The 23,566-nt window shown below is 59.3% G+C and overlaps 1 protein-coding gene across 2 annotated transcripts; it reads left to right on the top strand.

The window, feature by feature from the left end:
- Positions 1-415: 415 nt before the first annotated feature.
- Positions 416-23,109, top strand: DRC1 (dynein regulatory complex subunit 1). Of its 2 annotated transcripts, XM_074989058.1 has the most exons (17): positions 416-589; positions 2,431-2,518; positions 3,724-3,836; positions 4,991-5,174; positions 7,232-7,369; positions 7,899-7,985; positions 9,527-9,649; positions 11,453-11,592; positions 11,902-12,036; positions 13,034-13,269; positions 15,940-16,085; positions 17,375-17,464; positions 19,012-19,098; positions 19,435-19,595; positions 19,857-20,000; positions 22,131-22,233; positions 22,926-23,109. In XM_074989058.1, the coding sequence occupies exons 1-17, from the start codon at positions 450-452 to the stop codon at positions 22,980-22,982; spliced, it is 2,172 nt and encodes a 723-aa protein (XP_074845159.1). In that variant the 5' UTR covers positions 416-449; the 3' UTR covers positions 22,983-23,109. The 2 variants fall into 2 exon arrangements, with proteins under 2 accessions (XP_074845159.1, XP_074845160.1); XM_074989059.1 differs by lacking the exon at positions 19,857-20,000.
- The last annotated feature ends 457 nt before the right edge of the window (positions 23,110-23,566 follow it).

Raw genomic sequence — 23,566 nt, 5'->3', positions numbered from 1 at the left:
GGGCGAGCCATGCACGGAGAGAGGCTGTCAGGAGTTGCACGGGGGCGGCGCGGGAGCCATGCACGGAGAGAGGCTGCCAGGCGTTGCACGGGGGCGGAGGGGGAGCCATGCACGGAGAGAGGCTGCCAGGCGTTGCACGACAGCTCCCCATGCACTGACGCCCACTGCCGCCCGCGGAGCAGGCTGCGGGGCCAGGCCCGGCAGACGTGCAGACTCCTGCAGGAGGACGCGCCCCGGGCCGCAGACCGACGCCGCGTGTGGCGAGCAGGTGCCCGGCACTGAACCCTGCGGCGGGGGGAGGGGGGGGGGGGAGGAGCGCACGTGCACGTGGCGGGGCGGGGTCGTACGTGCGCGGGGGGCGGGGCCGGAGGGGGCGGGGCCCCCCCGTCGCTCTCTGCCCCGACTCCGCGCGCCGCGTTGCCTAGCGACGCTGGGCCGGGCCGGGCGCCATGAGCCGGGCGGCGCTGGCCGAGGCGCAGCCCGAGGGGCCCGGGGGGCCGCGGCGCCCGTCCCTCAACTCGGAGGAACAGGAGGAGCGGATCGCGGCCCGGCGCTTGCGGATCGCGGCCCGGCTGGAGGCCAGGCGCCGGTGAGAGCAGGGCCGGGATCGGGCCCTGACACCCCCCCCCCGGAGCGGGGCCGGGATCGGGCCCTGACACCCCCCCCCCGGAGCGGGGCCGGGATCGGGCCCTGACACCCCCATAGAGCGGGTCCGGGATTGGGGCCCTGACACCCCACCCAGAGCAGGGCCGGGATCGGGCCCTGACACCCCCCCCCGGGAGCGGGGCCGGGATCGGGCCCTGACACCCCACCCAGAGCTGGGCCGGGATTGGGGCCCTGACACCTCACCCAGAGCTGGGCCGGGATCGGGCCCTGACACCCCACCCAGAGCGGGGCCGGGATTGGGGCCCTGACACCCCACCCAGAGCGGGGCCGGGATTGGGGCCCTGACACCCCACCCAGAGCTGGGCCGGGATTGGGGCCCTGACACCCCACCCAGAGCGGGGCCGGGATCGGGCCCTGACACCCCCCAGGAGCGGGGCCGGGATCGGGCCCTGACACCCCACCCAGAGCGGGGACGGGATCGGGGCCCTGACACCCCACCCAGAGCGGGGCCGGGATTGGGACCTGACACCCCCCCCGGAGCGGGGCCGGGATCGGGCCCTGACACCCCACCCGGAGCGGGGACGGGATCGGGGCCCTGACACCCCACCCGGAGCGGGGACGGGATCGGGGCCCTGACACCCCACCCAGAGCAGGGCCGGGATCGGGCCCTGACACCCCCCCCGGAGCGGGGCCGGGATCGGGCCCTGACACCCCACCCAGAGCGGGGCCGGGATCGGGCCCTGACACCCCCCAGGAGCGGGGCCGGGATCGGGCCCTGACACCCCACCCAGAGCTGGGCCGGGATTGGGACCTGACACCCCCCGGGAGCGGGGACGGGATCGGGGCCCTGACACCCCCCGGGAGCGGGGCCGGGATCGGGCCCTGACACCCCACCCAGAGCAGGGCCGGGATCGGGCCCTGACACCCCCCGGAGCGGGAGGGGACCTCGGGAGGTCATCGAGTCCGGCCCCCGCCCAAAGCAGGATCAACCCCAACTAAAGCCTCCCCCCCAGGGCTTTGTCAAAACCTCTGGGGATGGAGATTCCACCTCCTCTCTAGGTAACCGATTCCAGTGCTTCACCTCCCTGCCATCTCAACAGAAGGGGTCAGGGACTCCTGCCAGCCTCTCAACCTCACGGGCAGGTGATGGGGGCACGTGCGGGTATAAATGGAGGCGGTGGGTCTCAAGAGCTGTAAATCCATCAACTTCACTCTGAACCTTAATGTTTGTTAAACAAACAAACAAGGATTTGCCTAGAGTCAGAAAGTCAGTGTTTGAGTGGGACAGGGGCACCGTAGGAGTCCTGTTGTGAGCCTGGCACGACCAAGCCGTCCTTTGTGGGAACCCAGGGACTAGCCCTTCCCCTCCTTGAGCTATAGCTTATTGCTCACATCAGTGTGACCTGATCTGTGGGGGCAGCAGCCTTAGAAGCAGAACAGCTGCTAACAGAAAGCTGGCCTTGTCCGCATTGGATCAAATAGGCCAGTGCTCCTTTAAAATCACTGCCTCCCCTCTATGCAAGTGAGAGCTATAACCAAACACAGAGCCATCAACTGGAGCTTGCTAGGCAGGAGATGCTGCCGTGTTCTGCCATTGCAGTAACCCTGCAGACATTTCTCAACTCTCGTGCTAAGCTGGGGGTTATCTTAGCCAGTTTCCTCCCATCAGAGGCGTGGAGCATCTGGGTCACTCTTCAGGCCAAGGACTGAGATGATTCCCCCTTGTGGAATCTTACGGGTTCACAGACGAGGTGGGCTGGCTCGGGCGAGCTATCTAAGGTGACACATTAGTAAAGAGTTTCTCTTCCCCTCGTCTGCACACAGGGAGGCCCTTGGAGAAGATCCAGATGTGAAGGAGGCTGAGGCAGAAGAGCTCAGCAGGAGCCACAAACAGATAGAAGAAAGCAGACAGGTTAGAACCAAGCTGTGGCAGTTTTGGTCAACATGGGCAAGTCATGTAGAGCCTCTAAATGGCGTGTGGCTCTAGGAGCCTTTTCAGACAGCCTCTGGTGTCCTGGCTCCGAGCGAATGGATGGCTCTGTGTGTCTTCACGTAGCACAGTCACACAGGACCTCATTTCTGAGAACCACAGCCCTGTGCCAGGGACATCAGCTCATGAGTGGGCTGAAGCACCCGAGCTTCTGCATATTCACCCTCAGGAGTTCCTGAAACCAGGTTCTGATTTCCAGCTCTGCACCTAAAGCCTGGGCAATGCACCGTATGCTGAGCTTCTGAATGCAATGCATGTCATGTGGTGCTTGCTCATGGCTCTAAGGGAGTAGCGAAGCTAGAACCCACTAAAAGAACTGCTGCTCTTGGCGGTGCTTACAGTTCTTTCAGAATGCCTGCACGGAGCTGCCCTGCAGGCAATACATGTGCCTAGAGTGCATTTGACTCCTCCCAGTATATCCAGAGCGTTGTGAGACTGGTGAGGCGGGCAGGCATGGGGGTGCGCGCTGGGAATCGTCCCACAGACCCATAGTCAGCAGGGGTATGGAGCTTTTTTCTTCAATGGAAGCAGCAGGTGTGTGTGCTACTTTTATTTAGGCTGTGTCTACATGTGCCCCAAACTTCGAAATGGCCATGCAAATGGCCATTTCGAAGTTTACTAATGAAGCGCTGAAATGCATATTCAGCGCTTCATTAGCATGCAGGCAGCAGCCGCGCTTCGAAATTGACGCTCCTTGCCGCCGCGCAGTGCGTCCAGACGGGGCTCCTTTTCGAAAGGACGCCGCCTACTTCGAAGTCCCCTTATTCCCATGAGCTCATGGGAATAAGGGGACTTCAAAGCAGGCAGCATCCTTTCGAGAAGGAGCCCCGTCTGGACGCGCCACGCGGCGGCAAGGAGCGTCAATTTCGAAGCGCGGCTGCCGCCCGCATGCTAATGAAGCACTGAATATGCATTTCAGCGCTTCATTAGTAAACTTCGAAATGGCCATTTGCATGGCCATTTCGAAGTTTGGGGCACGTGTAGACACAGCCTTAGGTACCTAAACATGGATATAGGTGCCAGACAATAGGCCCCCTGGCTTGCCAAACGCTGGCCAAATAGCCCTGCCTTGCAGTGAGTTTGGGCCCCTTTGCAGTGGCAGCTGTGTCATTTTGCTGCCTTCGCAGAGGCTGGCTAAGCTGCTCAGGGATGGCACGCAGCTCGTGACGAACATCCAGGTGGCTGCGGACGCGAGGGAGACCCAGAGGAGGGCGGAGGAGGATGAAGTGAAGAGACAGAGGTGAGAGAGCCCACGTCGCTGCTGTGTCACTTACAGGACGACTAGGCCCTAAGCATCCCCGGAAAAGGCCAGCTCAGACCAGTCCACACACTGCCCAACTGGGGGTTGCTTTGGCAACTCACCGGAGACGAGAACTGTGCTTAATTTATACAAAGGCACAAATTGCAGCCTGTAGTATGCGGCGTGGGTCTGGAGAGGCCGGGCGTCCCAGCATGCAGTGCTGCCTGCCTGACTGGCTCTGCGTGGAGCTCTGCATGCTGGGATGTGAGCCTTCCCCAGCCCATGCTCTGGCATGGAAGATGATGGTGATTACTTGTGAGAACTCCGTGGCTTGTCCTGAGATGACCTATGTCCGTCTCTCGGCTGGCAGCAGTGCTGGAAGTCTCATTAGGGAAGAGAAAACTGCCACTCGGTCCCTGGCCAGGGCCCCTCCAGACCGGTTGAGTCGCACGGCAGGGCTGTGAGAGGGAGGCATGCACTGTACCTGCTGCCAGTATTCCCTGTAAGCTGAGCGCTTGGACAGCCACACCGGAGAGGTTCAGGTGCCGCTCGCTCAGCTGATTAGCAGAACGCCCACAGCTAGCAGCGTGTGTTTCTACTGATGGTACACATTTGTACATGCCTCAGTGCACATAACAAAATTTAATCCACACATGCTCGGAAACAATTAGTGAGACCCCTGCCTGCTGCATGGATGGGTGGAGGTCTTCAGTCCCTTGTGCTGAAGATCCAGCACCTTCTGCTGGTGCTAACCTGTTGGGAGCAGTGACTGTTAGCAATGTGGGGTGCCTGTGATGCTGGCCTCTTGCCAGCCCCATATCACCTGATGGGCATTTCCCCAGCCAGTTTGCTCTGGCCAGTTTCTGCTTGTGTGGGATGTTCCCTTTGACTCCAGTGTATTCCCAGGGCGCTGAGACAGCCCAGACAGTTATTTTCCTGCAGCCAAGGTTGCAGAGCCCTGGACGTACAGGCTGCAGGGCCATATTGCTTAGTTCAGGGAGCCTTTTTGTTGGGGCTTGTTGCCCCATTGAGATCTTGTCCACACTTTGGTTTGAAACTGAGTCAATGTCAGCGTGGACGGGTCTAAGAGCAGCCTCTGGACTCTCCACCAGCCCCAGCTGCATCACCTAGCTTGTGCTGGCTGCTCCCTGCAGGCTGGAGAAACTGGAGAGTGAATCCAGGACCAACCAGGAGAAGTTTGAGGAGATCACTGTGAAATGGGGCTCAGCCCGGGAGAAGAGCATCCCTCAGGACCTGTGGGACGTGCTCAACCAGCAGCAGCAGCAGTGTGCTCTGCTCATCGAAGAGAAGAACAAGCTCATCGGCGAACTGCAGCAGGTAGCGTGGCAGCGGCAGCATGTTAATGGTTGAAGGACACTGTCCAAGTGTAAGGGACCTAGGTCTGACTGGCTGTCCTCTTTGGCCAGGGTCCTGTAGTTCCCCCCCAATAATAAATCATATGCAGAGACTCAGCGTGCACTCACCCCCGGCAGTAACACACAGCATGCGCAGCCCTCTGATACCTGCGTGGCATGCCACCAGCCCCTTTCTGGGGCTGGTCCCTACTCTGAGTGCAGAAAGAGGGGACCCACAGAAACCTTACCTATACTTTGCCTCTATAGGCTCTGCTTAAAACTCCCCAAGGTCACAGATTTCCTGACCCTGGAGGAGGCCGGGTAATCACTGCCACCACCCAGAAATACACACTTGAATGTCTCCCTGAGGGGTCTCCCCACGCTTTTCCCTTTCCTTAGGAAACAAAGAGACGACAGCTGACGGCTGAGCCTTTTCTCTAGGCAGGCATTCACACAGACACTCCTCTAGGGCACAGGAATCAAAGCATTGCCTTAAAAAGTAATTTATTCACAAAATACAAGATGAAAAAATACCAAGAAAGTAAATAAGCATACTTGGTTGTTGGGTATAATAAAGTGACTCAAAACATCAGGGTCAGAGCAGGCAGAATTACTTCCCTGGGATTCAGCTTAGAGGTTACAGATTACAGGGGAAAAATCACCAACCAGCCTAGAAAGTCCCACGCCAAACCCTGAAATGAAAATAACCTGATTGTGTCTAACTAAACACGTCCTTCCCACTTACATATCTATGGGCTGATTATGATGTGGCCAGGAGATTTACTGGATTCATCAGCAATTGGTCTCTCCCAGCTCCAGTTGCAGAGCAAAGGTGAAAACTACTCAGCCCGGAGATACACATCTCATAGATCTGGAGGGGACCTCAGGAGGTCACGAAGTCTGGTCCCCTGCCCTCTTGACAGGACCAAGCAGCACCCACCCTTTTTAAAAAAAAAATACCTGTTTGCCCCAGATCCCTAAATGATTGAACTCACAGCCCCGAGTTTAGCTGGCCAAGGCTCAACCCACTGAGCACTCCCATCCTGCAGTTATTTCACCTTCAGAAGAATCCCTCTTCCTCCCCAGTGGCTCACCTGGCTGCTCCCCACAGAGATGTTTGTAGCCGTAAGAGATTTAGCTGAATCAGAGTGTTGTGTCTCAGAAAACGGGCCCTGGTCCAGTCCGTGGTAGTGCTTGCTAGTGACGTGGGTCTGTCGTTAGTCGAGCTTCCTCTTTCTTCCCAGCAAAGCTCTGCAGAGACTGAAGGCTGGTGTGGCGCTGGGTTTGGGGGGTGTTGGGAGGGAATGTCCCTCTCTCCATGGCCCTGTCTCTTGGTTGGGTGTAGCACAGCTTCTTGGCCCTGGTGCTCTTCAAGAAATGCCCACAGCTCCCGAGGGCCTCGCTCATGTGTCCGAGGGGAGAGTTCAGCCCTTAGTGCTTGGTCTGGCCGAAGCCAAGCCCAGGACAGCACAGAGGGCAGGAGCCGGGGGATGAGGGGCTGTGCTGGTGAGCTGGGCATGTCAGGTCACTTTCCACTGTGCAGCACATGGGATGCAATGCTCCTGCTGGGGGAGGAGACACCTGTGGGTCTGCCCCCTTCCCCACCTAAACAGCACTCTGAACCCTGCCCGCGCTGAGGTCTTGGTAACCTGCCGCTAGCTCAACCTCACCAGTGCTGGTGGGATTATGTGGCAGGCAATCAGATACTGCAGTGATGGGGAACAGGGGGATCCATGGAAGGGACGGATGAATCCAGAGCAGTGTGCTGGCTCAGGCATCTTACCTAGACACAGAAATTGGAGCTGGAGCAGCCTAGGACTCTTGGGGCTTTCTAATCTTACCCCGTGAGTCCAGACAATAGCTCAGCACTGGGGCTTCCTTCTCCTTGCCAGCGCGTGTGACAGATCTGCCCATCGTCTCTCATATCTCCTAGCCACTCTTCTGTTCCCTAGTCGCTTTCCCGGCTGCCTGAAGGGGCAGATGCTGGGTGTTGGCTGTCAGGTGCTGTGCTTGTCAGGTGTCTCTGCTCTTCTCCCGCAGGAGCTGAAAAGCAAAGATGAGCAGTACGTGAAGGATCTCAAGAAGCAGTCGGACGACATTAACCTGCTGCTGGAGAGAATGGAGGAACAGATCAGAAACCTAATGAAAACCTACCGCCGGGAACTCATGCAGATTGAGGTAGCAAATGGCTGCAGAGCAGGCTGGGAGCAAGCAGCCAGTTGTTCCCAAGGTAGATCCAGCAGGGAGTGGGCCTCCCTGGGATTCTCTCCAGCAAAGGGCTGTGCTGCTCATTGCATGGGCATTGCAGCAGTGCTGGGTTGTGGGCTGCACTCGGGTGTCTCTGTTGTCCAGCGCTCTCGCTTTGTCAGCTAGAAATAAACACGCATGGCTGAGAATTTCACCCACCAGCCCCCGAGTTTGGCTGAGTTAGGCCTGTCCACCTGGCAGCCATGGCTCTGGGTACGGTCGGCGTGACAGAGAGAGCACGTTGTGTCTGGTTCAAGCAGTGGACATAGCTTTCAAAGGACTGGTTCTCCTTCCAGCTCTGCCCCAGGCCCTGGTGTGATACTGAGCACAGGAAGAGGATGCTGGGCCTGTGCCTGGTGGCACGCCCCTTGCCATTTCTCCCAGCCTGACAAGGCTTATGCAGTGTGGCAGAGCTTGGGATGTGCCTGGCGACGTGCTCACAGCCCTCCCTCCTTTTCAGAAAGCTTTTGAGCGGGAGCGGCAGGAGCTGCTGAACAGCAATAAGAAGAAATGGGAGCAAGCCATGCAGGCCCACAACACGCAGGAGGTAAGGGCCCAAGGCTGGCTCCTGGGGCCTGTAACTGAGATTCTTCAGGGGTTCCTACTGGCTAGGGCTGGGGCGACTTGGCATTCCCACAGCACAGGCTCAGGCTCCCCTGCACGCCCCATCCTCATCACTCCAAACCTTGTGGAAGACACAGGAGGTAATTGTCCCTCTCGGCTCAGCGCAGGCGAGGGCCCAGCTGGAGCATTGTGGGCATTTCTGGGTGCCGCACTACAGGGAAGATGCTGATGAAGGGAGAGAATCTAGAGGAGAGCAACCAGAATGGCCAAGGGCTTAGAAAACCTGAGCCTGGTTAGTCTTAGGAAGGCTGGAAGGTGGGGACCCGAGAATAGCTCTCAAATCTGGGAGGGGATCAGTGAGTCTCCATGGCCACTGAAGGAAGGACAAGGATCAACAGGCTTCATCCGTAGTAAGGGAGAGTTAATGTAAATTTTGGAAAAAAGTCTCTAGCTGTGGAACAGGGAGGTTTTGGGAGCCCCATCACTGGAGGTTTGTAAGAACCTGTCAGGGCTGGTCCGGGTTTGTTTGGTTCTGCTTCAGCACAGGGGCTGGACCAGATGGCCTCTGGAGGTCCCTTCCAGCCCTGTGTTGCTGTGACAGTGTGATTCTGTAATCTCAGAAGTGGAGGGCTGGAAGGGAGATGAAGAGGTGATCTAATGAAGCCCCTGCCATGTAGGTGGGGTGAAAGGTACTTCCATGGGGCGGGAGAGGCGCGCTGGACTAGTACACACAGCACTCCCCCTTCCTTCTGCCCTCCCTCCGTCACTCTCACCCCTTCAGCCAGGGTTGCTTGCTTTACTCTGATACGGGGACCAGCAAAGCTGGGCGAGTTGCCTTGGGGTCAGTGCACAGGGCAGCTAGGGACCTGGTGATGGGCAGGCTAGAAATGAACGAACAGCTGGGGGATCCCCCCGCATGGCTGGTCTTCTTCCACTCGGTTTTTGTTTGATTGACTTTTGGGCCAGATTCTCAGCTGGCGAAGATCTGCTGAGCTCCAGCTGTCTTCTGCAGAGTGGTGCAAATTCACACCCACTCAGCACTGGCCCAGGTTTGTACGCAGCCCATTTGCTGCGCTGGTGCCTCGTGGCGGCTGTGAGGTGCTGAATGAAGAACTCCAGAAGAGCAAAACAGGCGGCCACACTTCCGGGGTCTGAAAAGAGAGGGGTGGGATGGGCGTCGGATTAGCCTGGCTGACAGGCAGGCGGGGACTACAGCAGACAGCTGGCTCTACCGTCTGTCCCAGTCATCCACATTACACACCGCTTGTGCTGTGTGCAAGGGAAAGGCGAAGCGTTGGTCTCTGAGGCACAGACTGCTTAGTCCTGGGCCCAGGGAATGACACTCCTGCCTGGTTTGTTAATAGCCTAGGGGGACATTGTCCCTGCTGGGCTGCTGCCTGGAATGATCCCTGCCCATCCTGGCTTCAGCACGGCCAGGGCAGCTGGGACTGAGGGCTGAGCCCCCAGTCTGGCCGTGGGGACGCTGTGTGGTCACTTGACTCTCCCCCGGTCTCCTGCCCTCAGCTGCAGAACCTGGTCATGCGCATGGAGAAAGTGGAGGAGTACGAGAAGCAGCTGAACCAGCTGCGGGTGCAGGACGCGGAGGAGTACGCCGCCATCAAAATCCAGCTGGAGAACGATGTGCAGGTTTGGCTGGGGGGCCCCACGGAGTGAGCAGGGCCCATACGGAGAACACGGCGACCGGGCTGCCCTTTTAGCAGGGCTGAGCCAGAGCATGGGTTGTACCGAGAAGGGAGGGAAAGGTGATGGGCTCAAATGCTCCCAGCCTTCCTGGGGCTTGGCTACACTGGGCAAAAAGCTAACTGTGGCACCCATCCCCCGGCTGGGCTGCACTCAGGCTTCCTCCTGTAAGATTGCTCGGCCTGCACCCTAGATCCTTGCAGTCACTCCAGCTCTCTTCCAGCCGGCGGGAGCATTGACCCCATCTTTTAAGGAGTTAATCTGGCCGGCACATGATCAGCACCTGCTAACTGTGTGTGAGGCTCAGGCCTGCCTGTTACAAGGCTAAAAACCTTGGTGCCTGCCCCCCTTTCTCTGAGGGGGGCTCCCCTCTGGCTAGGTTATTCCGGATTTACCCATGCTTGCTGTTTCCTGTTGAGCAGCTGGCACTGACCACTGGACCCTTGGGCTACGTCTACACGTGCAGCCAACATCGAAATAGTCTATTTCGATGAATAACGTCTACACGTCCTCCAGGGCCAGCAACGTCGATGTTCAACTTCGACGTTGCTCAGCCCAACATCGAAATAGGCGCAGCGAGGGAACGTCTACACGTCAAAGTAGCACACATCGAAATAAGGGTGCCAGGCACAGCTGCAGACAGGGTCACAGGGCGGACTCAACAGCAATCCGCTCCCTTAAAGGGCCCCTCCCAGACACAGTTGCACTAAACAACACAAGATACACAGAGCTGACAACTGGTTGCAGACCCTGTGCCTGCAGCATAGATCCCCAGCTGCCGCAGAAGCAGCCAGAAGCCCTGGGCTAAGGGCTGCTGCCCACGGTGACCATAGAGCCCCGCAGGGGCTGGAGAGAGGGCATCTCTCAACCCCCCAGCTGATGGCCGCCATGGAGGACCCAGCAATTTCGACATTGCGGGATGCGGATCGTCTACACGGTCCCTACTTCGACGTTGAACGTCGAAGTAGGGCGCTATTCCTATCTCCTCATGAGGTTAGCGACTTCGACGTCTCGCCGCCTAGCGTCGAAGTTAACTTCGAAATAGCGCCCGACGCGTGTAGCCGCGACGGGCGCTATTTCGAAGTTGGTGCCGCTACTTCGAAGTAGCGTGCACGTGTAGACGCAGCTTTGGTGTGCCTGGAACCCTGATTGCAAGCCTCCTGCATGACCGCCATTCCTATTGCAGACCTGTCGCTGGGGAGTCAAGTAACCCTCATCAGACCCATGTGTCTTCAAGGCTCAGATGGCCACGCGCCCAGCAGCAGGGAGGCAGAGAGAGTCTGAGGCTTTGGCTTGGAGAGTAAATGCTGCCTCTTGTGGCGTGCTGTGAGGACAGCTGGGTGGGGGCCTTGTAATGCTGGCGCTGACGGTCCCCAGGCTGGGGGGCTGTGAGCAGGGAGTTCGGAGCCTGACTCTGCTTGGACCAGGGCCGGGGTGGAGGTACAGCTCTCCATGCTGCTCCCCGCGGGGCTGTCCAGGGGGTGAGGCTCTGAGTTCCCCTGCTGGGGAAGCTGTTACACTCTGCATGGCACTGAGTCGGGGGTTCTTCAGTGTGTCAGTATAGAAAATGTCTATAGCACCTCTGGGTGGGGTGGGGGGCCGGGCACAGGGCTTGTCCTTTACCGAAGGAGCTTCTGCTCTAGAATGCCTGTTTCTAGAGCCAGCCATGGGGGGGCAGGACAGGCTGTGTCCTTGCAAACCTTCCCATGCCCACCAGCGGAGGGCTTTTCATTTTGGGTGGGCTTGCAGATCCTGGAGCAGCAGCTGCAGCAGATGAAAGCTGTGTACCAGCTGAACCAGGAGAAGCTGGAGTACAACTTCCAGGTGCTGAAGAAACGGGATGAGGAAAACACCATCATCAAATCCCAGCAGAAAAGGAAGCTCAACCGGTAAAAGACCTGCCCGTGCGGGGTGGTGCAGGGGTAGTGCCCACAGCTGGCCTCAGCCCTCTCTGGTCACAAACCATGTTCTCACTCCAGCCCATCTCGTCCGCCTCTCCCACAAAGTGCCCGCAGTCAGGCCTTGCACAGGGCTCTGGGAAACCCCTCTGCAGGGGCCGCTCCAGTGGGCTGGGCAGGAGGAGGGGCCCAGCTAGAAGCACACTCCTGGGCTGCACTGGGACGGTCTAGTCTGTGTATGTCCCTCTCTGGCCATGCACAGGGATGGGTTGTCCTGAACTCCTTGCTCTTGCTCCTCAGGCTACACGATGTGCTCAATAACCTGAGAATGAAACTGGCCAAGCAGATAAAGCAATTCCAGGAGGAGAACCAGACCCTGACAGCCGACTACAAGCGCATAGGGGAGCAGTACAAGGATCTGCAGCGGACGCTGAGGTATGGGCTGTCCCAGAGACAGAGCCTCTCTTCGGTTAGGGAGAATTCGCTTGGGTGCCGGGACCTCGGGGCTGCATCACAGAATCATAGAAGACTAGGACTGGAAGGGACCTCGAGAGGTCATCGAGTCCAGCCCCCTGCCCCAATGGCAGGACCAAGTACTGTCTAGACCATCCCTGATAGACACTTATCTAACCTGTCCTTAAATATCTCCAGAGATGGAGATTCCACAACCTCCCCAGGCAATTCATTCCAGTGTCTGACCGCCCTGACAGTTAGGGACTTTTTCCTAATCTCCAACCCAAACCTCCCTTGCTGCAGTTTAAGCCCGTTGCCTCTTGTTCTATCCTCAGAGGCCAAGAAGAACAAGTTTTCTCCCTCCTCCTTATGACTCCCTTTTAGATACCTGAAAACCGCTATCATGTCCCCCCTCAATCTTCTCTTTTCCAAACTAAACAAGCCCAGTTCTTTCAGCCTTTCTTCATAGGTCACATTCTCTAGACCTTTGATCATTCTTGTCGCTCTTTTCTGGACCCTTTCCAATTTCACCACATCTTTCCTGAAATGCAGCACCCAGAACTGGACACAATACTCCAGCTGAGGCCTAACCAGCGCAGAGTAGAGCGGGAGAATGACTTCTCGTGTCTTGCTCACAACACACCAATTAACGCATCTCAGAATCATGTTTGCTTTTTTTGCAACACTGTTGACTCACATTTAGCTTGTGGTCCACTATCACCCCTAGATCCCTTTCAGCCACACTTCTTCCTAGACAGTCGCTTCTCATTCTGTATGTGTGAAACTGATTGTTCCTTCCTAAGTGGATAGCAGCCACCCTCCACTGGTGGCTTGCCTGAAGATGGCACCTTGCTGTAGGCTCTGCAGTCTGCTTCACTGTCGGAAGGGCAGCTGCAGGGCCCACATGGCACTCAGTGGGCAGCTGTGTGGGGAGAGAGGAGCCTCGGAAGCTTGCGCTAGGCCTGTCCCCTCTCTGCAGACACTTTGCCGTCGTCGATGCCCAGAAGTTTCTGGAGATCTGGCTGATGAACGAGGAGGAAGCCAAAGGGCTGATGTGGAAGGCTCTCGATGCCGACCAGGTCATTCACACCCAGCAGCTGGGGCTGCCCTGGACAGAGCCTGACTATTGGTTCCTGGACAACGTGGGCCCCATCGTTCTTCAGAAGACAACCAAATCCGCCAGCAAACTGGCCCAGGAGGTGATGGCATTAACAGGTGGGCCACGGCCTCTCTCGCCCCTCTTCTCCCAGGGGCTCACACCTGGCTCCCTGCCCCCAGAATGGGTGGGGCCAAGAGCAGAAGGGCTGGGACTTAGGGCTCCACAGCGTTTCAGATGGACCAGGAGCTTCAGCCACCTTTGAAGTGGCAGGCCCTGGGGCAGCTGCCCCTTTTGCCACCCCCATCCCCATCAGCGGGCCTTCCTCAAGGGGTGTAATGCCCAGTCCAGCAGCGGTGGGCCTGTGCCTGGGAGAGGGAGGTTTGCCATCTGCTTGTCTTTTCAGCGTCCTCAGGCTGGCCAGGAGCTGGGAAGGGGGCAGCTGGGGGGTGCTGAGAAGAGGGGGAGCTGTGGCCTGACCCCTGGGAGGGCTGCCTGGAGAGAAGGGAAGGCAGTTGAGGGTGGAAGGCCAAGGCCAGACAGCAACGCAGGTAGGCCAGTGCTGCCCCTGACCAGTCAGGGGGCGGGGCTAGTGCTGCCTGGGGCTAGTTCAGGGGGTGGGGCTAATGCTGCCTGAAGCTGGGTTGGGGGTCGAGCTAGTGCCTGGGGCTGGGCCGGGGGCAGGGCTGCAGAGCTCCTGCCATGCTCTCCCAACCCTGGCTGCTCCTGGAGGGGAACGGAGAGGCTGTGGAGGGGCTGAGCAGCCCTTCGCCCTTCGAGGCTGCAGTGAGTACGGAGCCGAGGGGACGCACACCGGTGCTCTCAGAATCATAGAGTGCTAGGACTGGAAGGGACCTCGAGAGGCCATCGAGTCCAGCCCCCTGCCCCAATGGCAGGACCAAGTACTGTCTAGACCATCCCTGATAGACACTTATCTAACCTGTTCTTAAATATCTCCAGCGATGGAGATTCCACATCCTCCCTTGGCAATTTATTCCAGTGTTTGACCACCCTGACAGTTAGGAACTGTTTCCTAATGTCCAGCCTAAACCTCCCTTGCCGCAGTTTAAACCCGTTGCCTCTTGTTCTTTCCTCAGAGGCCAAGAAGAACAAGTTTTCTCCCTCCTCCTGACTCCCTTTTAGATACCTGAAAACCGCTATCATGTCCCCCTTCAATCTTCTCTTTTCCAAACTAAACAAGCCCAATTCTCACACCCTGGCTCCTCGCAGCTCCTCTGAGCTTCAGTAAATGCCCCTCCCTTGCCCACCCACTGAAGGGGCAGCATCCTTGCTACCCCTCCTGTCGTGCACTGTACACATCTCTGCTGAAGACCAGCCTGTGTGCTTTGATGGGGCTGCTCTGCCTCTGCTCAGCTCCTTCCTGGGTGTGCAGTCGTCCTGCCTAGCACTGCGGGAGCAGCAAATGAGGTAAATCAAAAATGCAAATACGGTATACATTTGTGTATTTATCGCCTCATTTGCATATTCTAATTTCGAAAGATATTCTTTCGAAAGAAGAAAGCCAGTGTAGGCGCTGCTCTTTCGAAAGCAAACCCCATCTTCGAAAGAATCCTTCTTCCCATTGAATAAAGGGAAAAAGGGTTCTTTTGAAGATGGGTTTACTTTCGAAAGGGCAGCGTCTACACTGGCTTTCTTCTTTCGAAAGAAGCTCTTTCGAAGTTAGAATATGCAAATGAGAAGTTGAATACGCAAAGTTATACCTCATTTGCATGTTTGATTCACCTCATTTGCATGCCTCTTTCGAAATAGGAATGCAAGTGTAGACGCCCCCTGAGTGCAGAAAGTGGGGCCCCTCAAAAACCTGACAAATCCCTTGCCTCTACTGTCTCTCTTTTAAAAAGCTCCCCGAGGTCACAGGTCCCTGACCCTGGGAGGTAATCGCCGCCACCACCCAAGCAAGAAAACTCCCCTTTAACCCAGGCAGATACACGTGGGTTTCTCCCTGTGGGGCACCCCAAGCTCTTAACCCTCCCTTAGGAGAGAGCTTGGAAACAAAGAGCTGTAATCTGGTAGCTGACCTTTCAGTTTAGGCAGGATGTCCAACCTTGTGGCTTGCCTGGGCCACACTGAGTGAGGAGGAATTGTCTTGGGCTGCATATAAAATGTATAATATAGTTAATGTATATAAATCACATAATAATGTTAAAAGTTTACGATCTTGTGGGGCCGCATTACTAGCTGTCCAGGGCCGCATGCGGCCTGTGGGCCACGGGTTGGACATGCCTGGTTTAGGGCATGAATACACACAGACTCTTCAGGAGGACACAGGGATCAAACAATTGCCTTAAAAATGTAATTTGTTCACTAAACGAGAGAACACAGCTCAAGGCATTCTGGTTTCAGCACACAGAATTACTCCCCTGGGCTGGGCTTCGGCTTGGAAGTGACACAGTTTGGGGGAAAGAATCAAATCATAGAAAGCCTGAGAATTCCCACCGAATCCAAAAATACCTGTAACCTGATTGCGTCTGACTAACCCTTTCCTGCCTACTTCCACCCCCTGTGCTGATTAGGAGACAGCCAGGAGATGCGCTGGATTCATTCCAGCGTTTTTGGTCTGTCCCTGCTCCAGTTGCAGCCCCAGACAGCAGCCCCTCGGACTGCGATTGTCCTCAGTTTAAAAGAATGTCTCTTTCTGCCATTGGCTTACCTGATGGCCCCCTGCAGAGAGTGGGCCCTATAAGGGTTAACCCTTTCCCGGCATTCACTCAAGACAGGAGCAGAGTAGCGGGTGGGTCTTCTGAGCTTTCCCCTTGCTTGTGCTCCAGAGAGCAGCCAGCCGGAAGGGGAGGAGGAGGAGGGTGCGGAGGAAGGGAGAAACGAGGTGGCGGAGGCTGGAGAGAAGGTTAAGCGTCCACAACATGTCTCAGTGAAGACCATCAAACATATCCTGGAGCTCCTGTGTGACGAATCGGTGAGCAGGGTGTCCCGGCCAGCACCCACCGGACGGCTCCTTCTCTGCACAGCTCCTCAGACCTGAGGTTTCTCTTTCCCTGTCTTCCCCGGCTCATGGAACAAAGGTTTCCACCCCGCATCCTTTGGGCTGTGCTGGGCAGCCTCTGGCTTCCAATACATGGCACTGGGGTCCACGTGGTTTCTGTGGCAGCCCCCTGCACAGAGCAGCTCTGATCCCCTGGGTGCTGCTGTAATACACGGAGTAAACCCTCCAGCGTCTCAGCGGAGGGGTCCTGTTCAGGGACAGTCAGACTGTCTGGCCAGGTGTGCACGCAGGGGACAGACAGACAGGTGCCTGAGTGCTGCTGCCTTGCAGATCTCCCTTAGCCCAAGTGGGGCTTTCAGGCTCTGAGGTGCTGCCTGGCCAGGCAGTGGCTCTCGCTGCAGGGAGAGTGGGAGGGGAGATGCTGGCCGGTGTCTGTGCCACCTGCCTGCCCCGGCTCGGCTGAGGGAATGGAAATGGCTGGTATCAAGTCCCTGCTGGTTGGAAGCACCTGGGACTCTGCTGCAGTGATTGGCTGAGCTGTGTTCGCAGCAGCCTGGCTTTCCTGGGACCAGCAGGATCAGACTGAGAGCTCTCTTGCCGGGTAAACCCAGCCCTGTAGGTGCACTCAGCCCCACGCCATCAGCTCTGCCCACCATCCCAGGGCCACTCGGTCAGAGGGGACCGCATGGGCCATTCCTTACCAGTGGGGTAGTCTGCCTCCCTCCGCGTCACTGACGCCTTCTGGCGCAGGCAGCTGCTAGCCCGGGGCGGGGAGTCCCCAACTGTTGCAATCAGAGGTGGCAGGTTAGAGCCTCCACCCCAGGGCTAGAGAGAGCGTATCTTACCCTGCCCTCTCTGGCCGTCTCTGCTTGTGGTGCCGCCGCCCGGCTGCCATATCATTGGGGTTAACATTCCCCCGCGGTGCCCATCAGACACGCTAGTGAGTGAGTCCCGGGCGCAGGGCCAGGGCCCCGCACATGCCCTGCTGTCGGAGGAACTCCGAGGCACCGTGGGGAGCTGCCACACGCTAGGGCGTGTTTGCAAATGTTATTCAGACCCTCTCTGACCACGTCTGCGCTGAGCCAGGAGCTGGGCTGCGCGTTGGACCTGGCTGAGAAATGTCCCACTCCCCCTGCACCCCTTGGGTCCCTCTACATTGGGCAGACTGACTGTGCTGTGGCTGGTGCTGCCTGTTGGGTGAGTTAGCGGCTCTGTGGTCGCAGTGCAATGACCCCCCATGCGCCTTGTGATTTCCTCCCCAGGGCTTCCTGATCGAGAGCAAGCTGCTGGGGCTCCTGCAGCCGCTGGAGCGGCACGAGCGCGTCCTCATGAAGCTGGACGCCATCTTTGCGGTCAGTATGGCCCCAGGTGGACAGGGCAGGCAGGCAGGACCCCCTTCCAGGCCCGGCCCTGTGTGCTGGGGAGGGGGACGGTGCCTGCGGGCCGACAGCTACTGCGTGGGGGTGTGGTGCCCATGGTGCTGGGAGGGGGAGTGCAGCACCTGCGGCCTGAGAAGTACTGGGGAGAGGTACAGCGCCCGCGGGCAGAGAGGTGCTGGGGGGGGTATGGCGCCCGCGGGCAGAGAGGTGCTGGGGGGGGTACGGCGCCCGCAGGCAGAGAGATGCTGGGGGGGGTACGGCGCCCACGGGCAGAGAGGTGCTGTGGGGGGGGTACGGCGCCCGCGGGCAGAGAGGTGCTGGGTGGGTACGGCACCCGCAGGAAGAGAGGTGCTGTGGGGGGGGTACGGCGCCCGCGGGCAGAGAGGTGCTGGGGGGGTACGGCACCCGCGGGAAGAGAGGTGCTGGGGGGGGTACGGCGCCCGCGGGCAGAGAGGTGCTGGGGGTGGGTACGGCGCCCGCGGGCAGAGAGGTGCTGGGGGGGGGGGTGCGGCGCCCGCGGGCAGAGAGGTGCTGGGTGGGGTACGGCGCCCGCGGGCAGAGAGGTGCTGGGGGGGGTGCGGCGCCCGCGGGCAGAGAGGTGCTGGGGCGGGAGTGCGGCGCCCGTGGGCAGAGAGGTGCTGGGGGGGGTACGGCGCCCACGGGCAGAGAGATGCTGTGGGGGGTACGGCGCCCGCGGGCAGAGAGGTGCTGGGTGGGGTACGGCGCCCGCGGGCAGAGAGGTGCTGGGGCGGGAGTGCGGCGCCCGTGGGCAGAGAGGTGCTGGGGGGGGTGCGGCGCCCGCGGGCAGAGAGGTGCTGGGGGGGGTGCGGCGCCCGCGGGCAGAGAGGTGCTGGGGCGGGAGTGCGGCGCCCGTGGGCAGAGAGGTGCTTGGAGGTAGGGGGTACAGCTCCCGCAGGCTGAGAGGTGCTGGGGGGATACGATGCCTGGGAGGGGAGGAAGGGAGCGTGGTCCTGGCACTGTGACACCCCGTTGCCCCCATAGGACGTAGCAGAGTGACTGTGTGCATTCAGCTGGGGATAGGGCGGGGCCCTGCCTGGAGATTTGAAGGCAGAAAGAGTGAGAGACAGGAGGTGGCTGATGCCAGTTCTTCCCATTGCTCCCAGTGGGGCATTTGCTCCAGCTCCAACCCATTTCCCATCCCCAATCCACCCCTGGGCCATCCCTGGCCAGCTCTCCAGCCCTTGTATACAGGCACCCCATCCACAGCCGACAGCCCTGCCGCACCCACCCCAGCACCGCTTCTAATGGCTCCCTCCCTCTCGAGGTCCTCCGTGGGCTCCCCCTCCCCTCTTGCCCTCAGAGCCGGGCTCCTCACCCCAAAGGGCTTTGGAGCTGCAGGACAGGCCCTCTTCTGCGGCAAGCATGTGCTGCTGCAGAGCTCTGAGTGGGGTACGCCTGCTGGGCTCCGCTCCAGCCCCCTTCATGCTGGGACGGACCCACGGGCAGGGACCAGTGACACCTGCCGCCACTCTACCAGCCTCTTCTCTGCCTCACTCCAGGCCCTGGGGATTGACAAGGAGAAGGACGTGTACGCACTGGTGGATTTCTTCCTGAAGTTGAAAACCCAGCAGGTTGTCTCTGGCCAGGTACAGTGGCCATGGGCCTTGCCAGATGAGACCACAGCCCCCGGCGGAGAGGGGGCTTGGGAATGGAGTCAGTGTCACTCTTACCAAGAGCCCTGGCGTGGTCCAGAGGCAGTGCTGGGCCCAGCAGCCATGACACCATTGAAATCAGCAGAGTCTAATCCACTTCCACCCTGTGCTTTGTGCCAGGAAACAGAGCTTTGTCCCAGGCGCTGAGCTCGGCCTAAGGGTGGCCAGCAGCCTCCTGGGTTAGCACTTGGGTGCGGGTGCTGCGGGCTGGGGGATTGTGAATGGTGCGGCTGTGGCTGGTGTTCACTCCCATGGCCGGCTGCCGTGCAGACTGAGGCGGCGGCAGAGGAAGAGGGAGCTGCAGTGGTGGACGACAAGGAGGCAGGCAAAGCCCCGCAGAGCTCGGCAGCGTCACTGAGCACTTTGCTCTTCCACCCTGACGACGTACTCAAGGCCCTCAGAGCCTTTGTCCAGGACTTCCAGAAGCCGAGGTGAGAGGCTGGGGCAGGTTCCCCACCTCTGCGGGGGCAGCTCTCTGGCTGGGAGCAGCCTGGGCTGAACACGTGGGGCGGGGAGATCAGGCAGCTGTGTGGAGAGAAGCCAGGCCCTGCCCACTGGGAGCTGGGTGGTAATGCCGGGGCTGCCCCAGGCTAGGGCCTCTCCTTTCAGAGCTGGCTGGGCTGCATGAAGACCCCTGTAAGGCTGGCGCTGAGTGGTGCCATGAGCCCCGGGAACCTCTCTCTGCTCCGCAGGGACAAGCAGCCACAGGCGAAGAAGGTGTCGGAGGAACGGGACAACTCCAAAGACTCTGAGTATTGGGCAGCCCTGGCCTGCGTCATCCCAGAGCCAAAGCTGAAGCTTTGGGATGCGCTGCAGGCGGCTCTGGAGAAATACCAGTGAGTTCCCAGCCCCAGGCCCCCAACAGTCCCACCCTGCAGCCACTGGAGACGTGCCGCTGAGCCCAGCAGCTTACTGGGACGTTCCTCTGGGCTGCCAATGCGCACACGGGCCTGGTCTTCACCAGGCATAGCCGGCGGGAACCTGCAGACAGGATGTGCACAGGGTTAGCTGGCCATTAATTAACTGGGGGAGGCCGTGCATGCTGGAAGGGCGACCCCGGTGGTGGGACAATAGAACATCAGATTTTTGCACCCAGCTGATCTTTCCCACCCCGGAGCGAGTGGCCCATGACCAGAGCATGGCTCTGCTGCACTGCCTCCCTGACAAAGCTCTTTCACCAGCGCCTCCCCAGCATCAGCAGACAGACCCCTCCCTCAGCTGAGCTGAGCTGCCCAGCCTGGAAGGAGCCAAAGCCCCAGCAGTAGTAGGGCCCTGCTCGGTCAGTGTCATTCTTGGAGTGCTGGCTTGTATCTATCCGAGTTCGGTGTGCATGGTGCATCCTCGACTGTTGGAAAGTTCTACCCTCCTGCTACCTGTCGGGTGGGCTGGGGAGCCCCCTCGAGTGGCACCAGTGCGGAGCCTTATATGTGACCCAGCTGACCCAGCCTCCCCCTAGCTCGTCCTTACCACTCGTGCAGGCTGGTGGAACCATGGTGAGGACTTGCTGCTGCACATTTCCCTGGCTCTTCCCAGATCATGCCCCATACATGAAAATGCTACGACCTTACTAAGGTTCTCTCTCTCTCAATCTCTCCCCCACCCTCCACCCTGCCCCCCCCCGCCCCACCCCACACTGCCTGTTATGGTGCATTCCATGGGAGGTTGACTTCTTGACCGTCCCTGGTTCATGGTCCCCTCCAAGAAATCTGCCGAGCTGCGACGCGGGCCTCTGTACACACACTTACGTCTCACTGTGCTCTTGTGCAGCAGTCCAGTCAGGATGCAGCCTTCGGGGCCACTTTGCTGGAGTCAGCCACATGCTGACCCCAACCCATCTTCCAGAATTGGGCTTGGGAAGCACCTGACTCGAACAGACATGAAGAAGCCCTCAGAAGAAAAGCCAGTTACTCCCCAGTGTAATCATGGGTCTTGGAGATGTGGTGCTCACATCTATGCAAAAACCACCCTTCTTCCCTGTTGTTGGAGTAACCAGCTAAAAGGAGCTCTAAGGGGTGGCCAGGTTGGCAAGGTCTCAGGCTGTGTCTGCACAGCGAAGTTAACTCGAAATAACAGCCATCATTTCGAAATAACTTGGTCAGCGTCCAGACGACACACACGCTACTTCGAAAGAAAATCAAACTAGTGGGTGTGTTATTCCGACTCTGGTACTCCTCATTGCGGGTGGAATAACGCCCATTTCAAAATCACTGGGTCAGAACAGGCGCTATTAAGGCACGGAATAGCGTTATTTCAAAATGAGCTGTCATGGGCATTCAGTGGCACCGCCGAAATAGCACTCTGGGCCCAGAAATGCTATTTTGAAACGCATATTGTGTGTGGATGTGTTATTTCCAAATACGATATTTCAAAACATCTTATTTCGGAACAGCGCTGCCGGGTAGACGTAGCCATGTAGGGCTCCACACCGGAGCTACTCCAGGGGGCTCCTTGCCAACCCGACGGGCAGCAATGGGGGTAAAACTTTCCGACTTCTGTGCACACGGCGCATGCACCTAACTCAAATAGACACAAGCAACCAGTGCTTTTTTTTGTGCTGGTACTTGCTGTTTCTGAGTACCAGCACCTCGGCAGCCCCAGTGGCAAGAACCCCGGCAGGGTGCTGGCTGAGTACCGGCGCCTTTCCCTTAAAAAGCACGGTGAGCAACACGTCTGGAAGGACGACGGTAAGTAACCAGCTTTTTCTCCGGGATGTGCTCTTCCTCTCGGGCCTGGCTGTGGAAGGAGCTGTGCCGAGCACAGGATCGACCTGACCTGCTGGGGCACTTTGTGGGTGATGCAGTAAGCGTAGCCAGGCTGGAGCAGGCCCGCCCCCCGGGTGCTCTCAAGACAAGCGGGGCCTATGCTGGGTGTGGGACATGCACAGGGCCCGTTAAAAGCCCCCAGGGCCCTGGGGAGGTGGCTGTGCCCTCGCGGGGGGTTAACCTCTGCCCTTCCTCACTGTGCAGCTCCGTTCTGAGCCAGCGGGCGAAGCTGCTCACCGAGCTGGATGGGCTGCAGCGGCAGAACTCGGAGCTGCGCATGCTGCTGCGCCAGTACCTCACCTCCAAGGTGAGCAGGACGCGGACGCCTTGCCGGGCGCTTGTGGGGCTGAGCGCTTAGTGCTAAGGCTGCCAGAGGCCCCGGTGGGTGGGGTGAGACGTCATGGGCTGCAAGCAAGCAGAAGAGGTGGTTTCTGAGCTGTGGGACAGGGACCAGGCTGGTCCTTGGGGCTGCAGCAAGGGCCTGACCGGGCGTCTCTGCCAGCAGCCGAGGTGGGGCTGGGCGCAGGGCTGGCAGGGGCGCTGAGGTCCTGCAGAGCAGTAGGGCAGTGGGGTGGACCCAGCAGGGACCTCTCCGAGGCTGTGTGTGTGTGTGTGTGTGTGCAGAGCAGGAGAGAGGTGCTGCGCGAAGGCCCCGGGCTGGCGGACAGGCAGCGCGCCTCACGCTGTGCTAAGGCCTGAGCACTCATGCCTGGGAATCCGGCACCTGCCCAGGCCTGTCACTCGCTGCACGTGGAGGGGCCAGGCAGGGTGGGCAGCAGGGGCCGCTCGCGGAGCAGCCGTCGCCTCCCATGGAAAGGGGCCTCAGCCCGGCCTAGGCAGGGCCGCCGAGTGGCAGGGGAAGAGTCCTGCCCCAGGGCCGTGTGGCTCGTCTCCCCCTGGCGGCTAGAACCTGTGTGTAACGCCGGGGGGCGGGGGTAGCTGGGCGGTGGCTGTGGGGTGCCCCGTCAAGCCACCACACGGCTCCATCTCCCGGCGCAGGTGAACGAGGTGCTGCTGGTCCCGCCCACCCACATGATGGAGCTGCCGCCGCCGTGACCGGCTGTGGCCAGGTGCGCCGGCACCCAGAGTGAAGCCATTGCCCTCCGTCCCGCCCAGGAGCCTTTGGTGCTGGATTGGTGGCATTCCCGGGCCAGCAGGGCCTGCAATAAACCCCTCGGACACAGCTGCCTGTGGGCGCCTCCTTGCTGGGGAGAGCTGCTGCTCCTGGGCTGGGGCCGTGGCTGGCTGCCGCCTCTGAGGCACAGGCTGGTGCTCTCACTACTCCTGCAGCCTTGGTGCTGTGTGATTGCGGTAGCCTGACACCCCTTGTGTTACAGTGGTGGCTGACGGGAGCCCTTCCTGCCATGGGGCTGGTCCCATCAAGCGCCCCAAAGCCCTGACCAGCCGCCTGCTCCCATCCTCCCCCCACCACCCGGCTGCCGCACGCTGCCTCTTTGGAGAAGCCCTGGCCCCTGCAGCTGGGACCATGACCTGCTCAGCCCTGGGGTCAGCCCTGGCGTCAGCCCTAGCCTGCCTCGCACCCTGCTCAGGATGGGCCCTGGTCTGAGGCTAGTTTTATGTGAGGGGGCAGATACGGGGCACTGCAATGGTCACATGAGATGAGTGTGCACACAGCCCCC

This window comes from Carettochelys insculpta, chromosome 3 (assembly GCF_033958435.1).
Source record: "Carettochelys insculpta isolate YL-2023 chromosome 3, ASM3395843v1, whole genome shotgun sequence".
Taxonomy (NCBI): domain Eukaryota; kingdom Metazoa; phylum Chordata; order Testudines; family Carettochelyidae; genus Carettochelys; species Carettochelys insculpta.
This window is presented reverse-complemented; position numbering and strand designations above follow the sequence as displayed.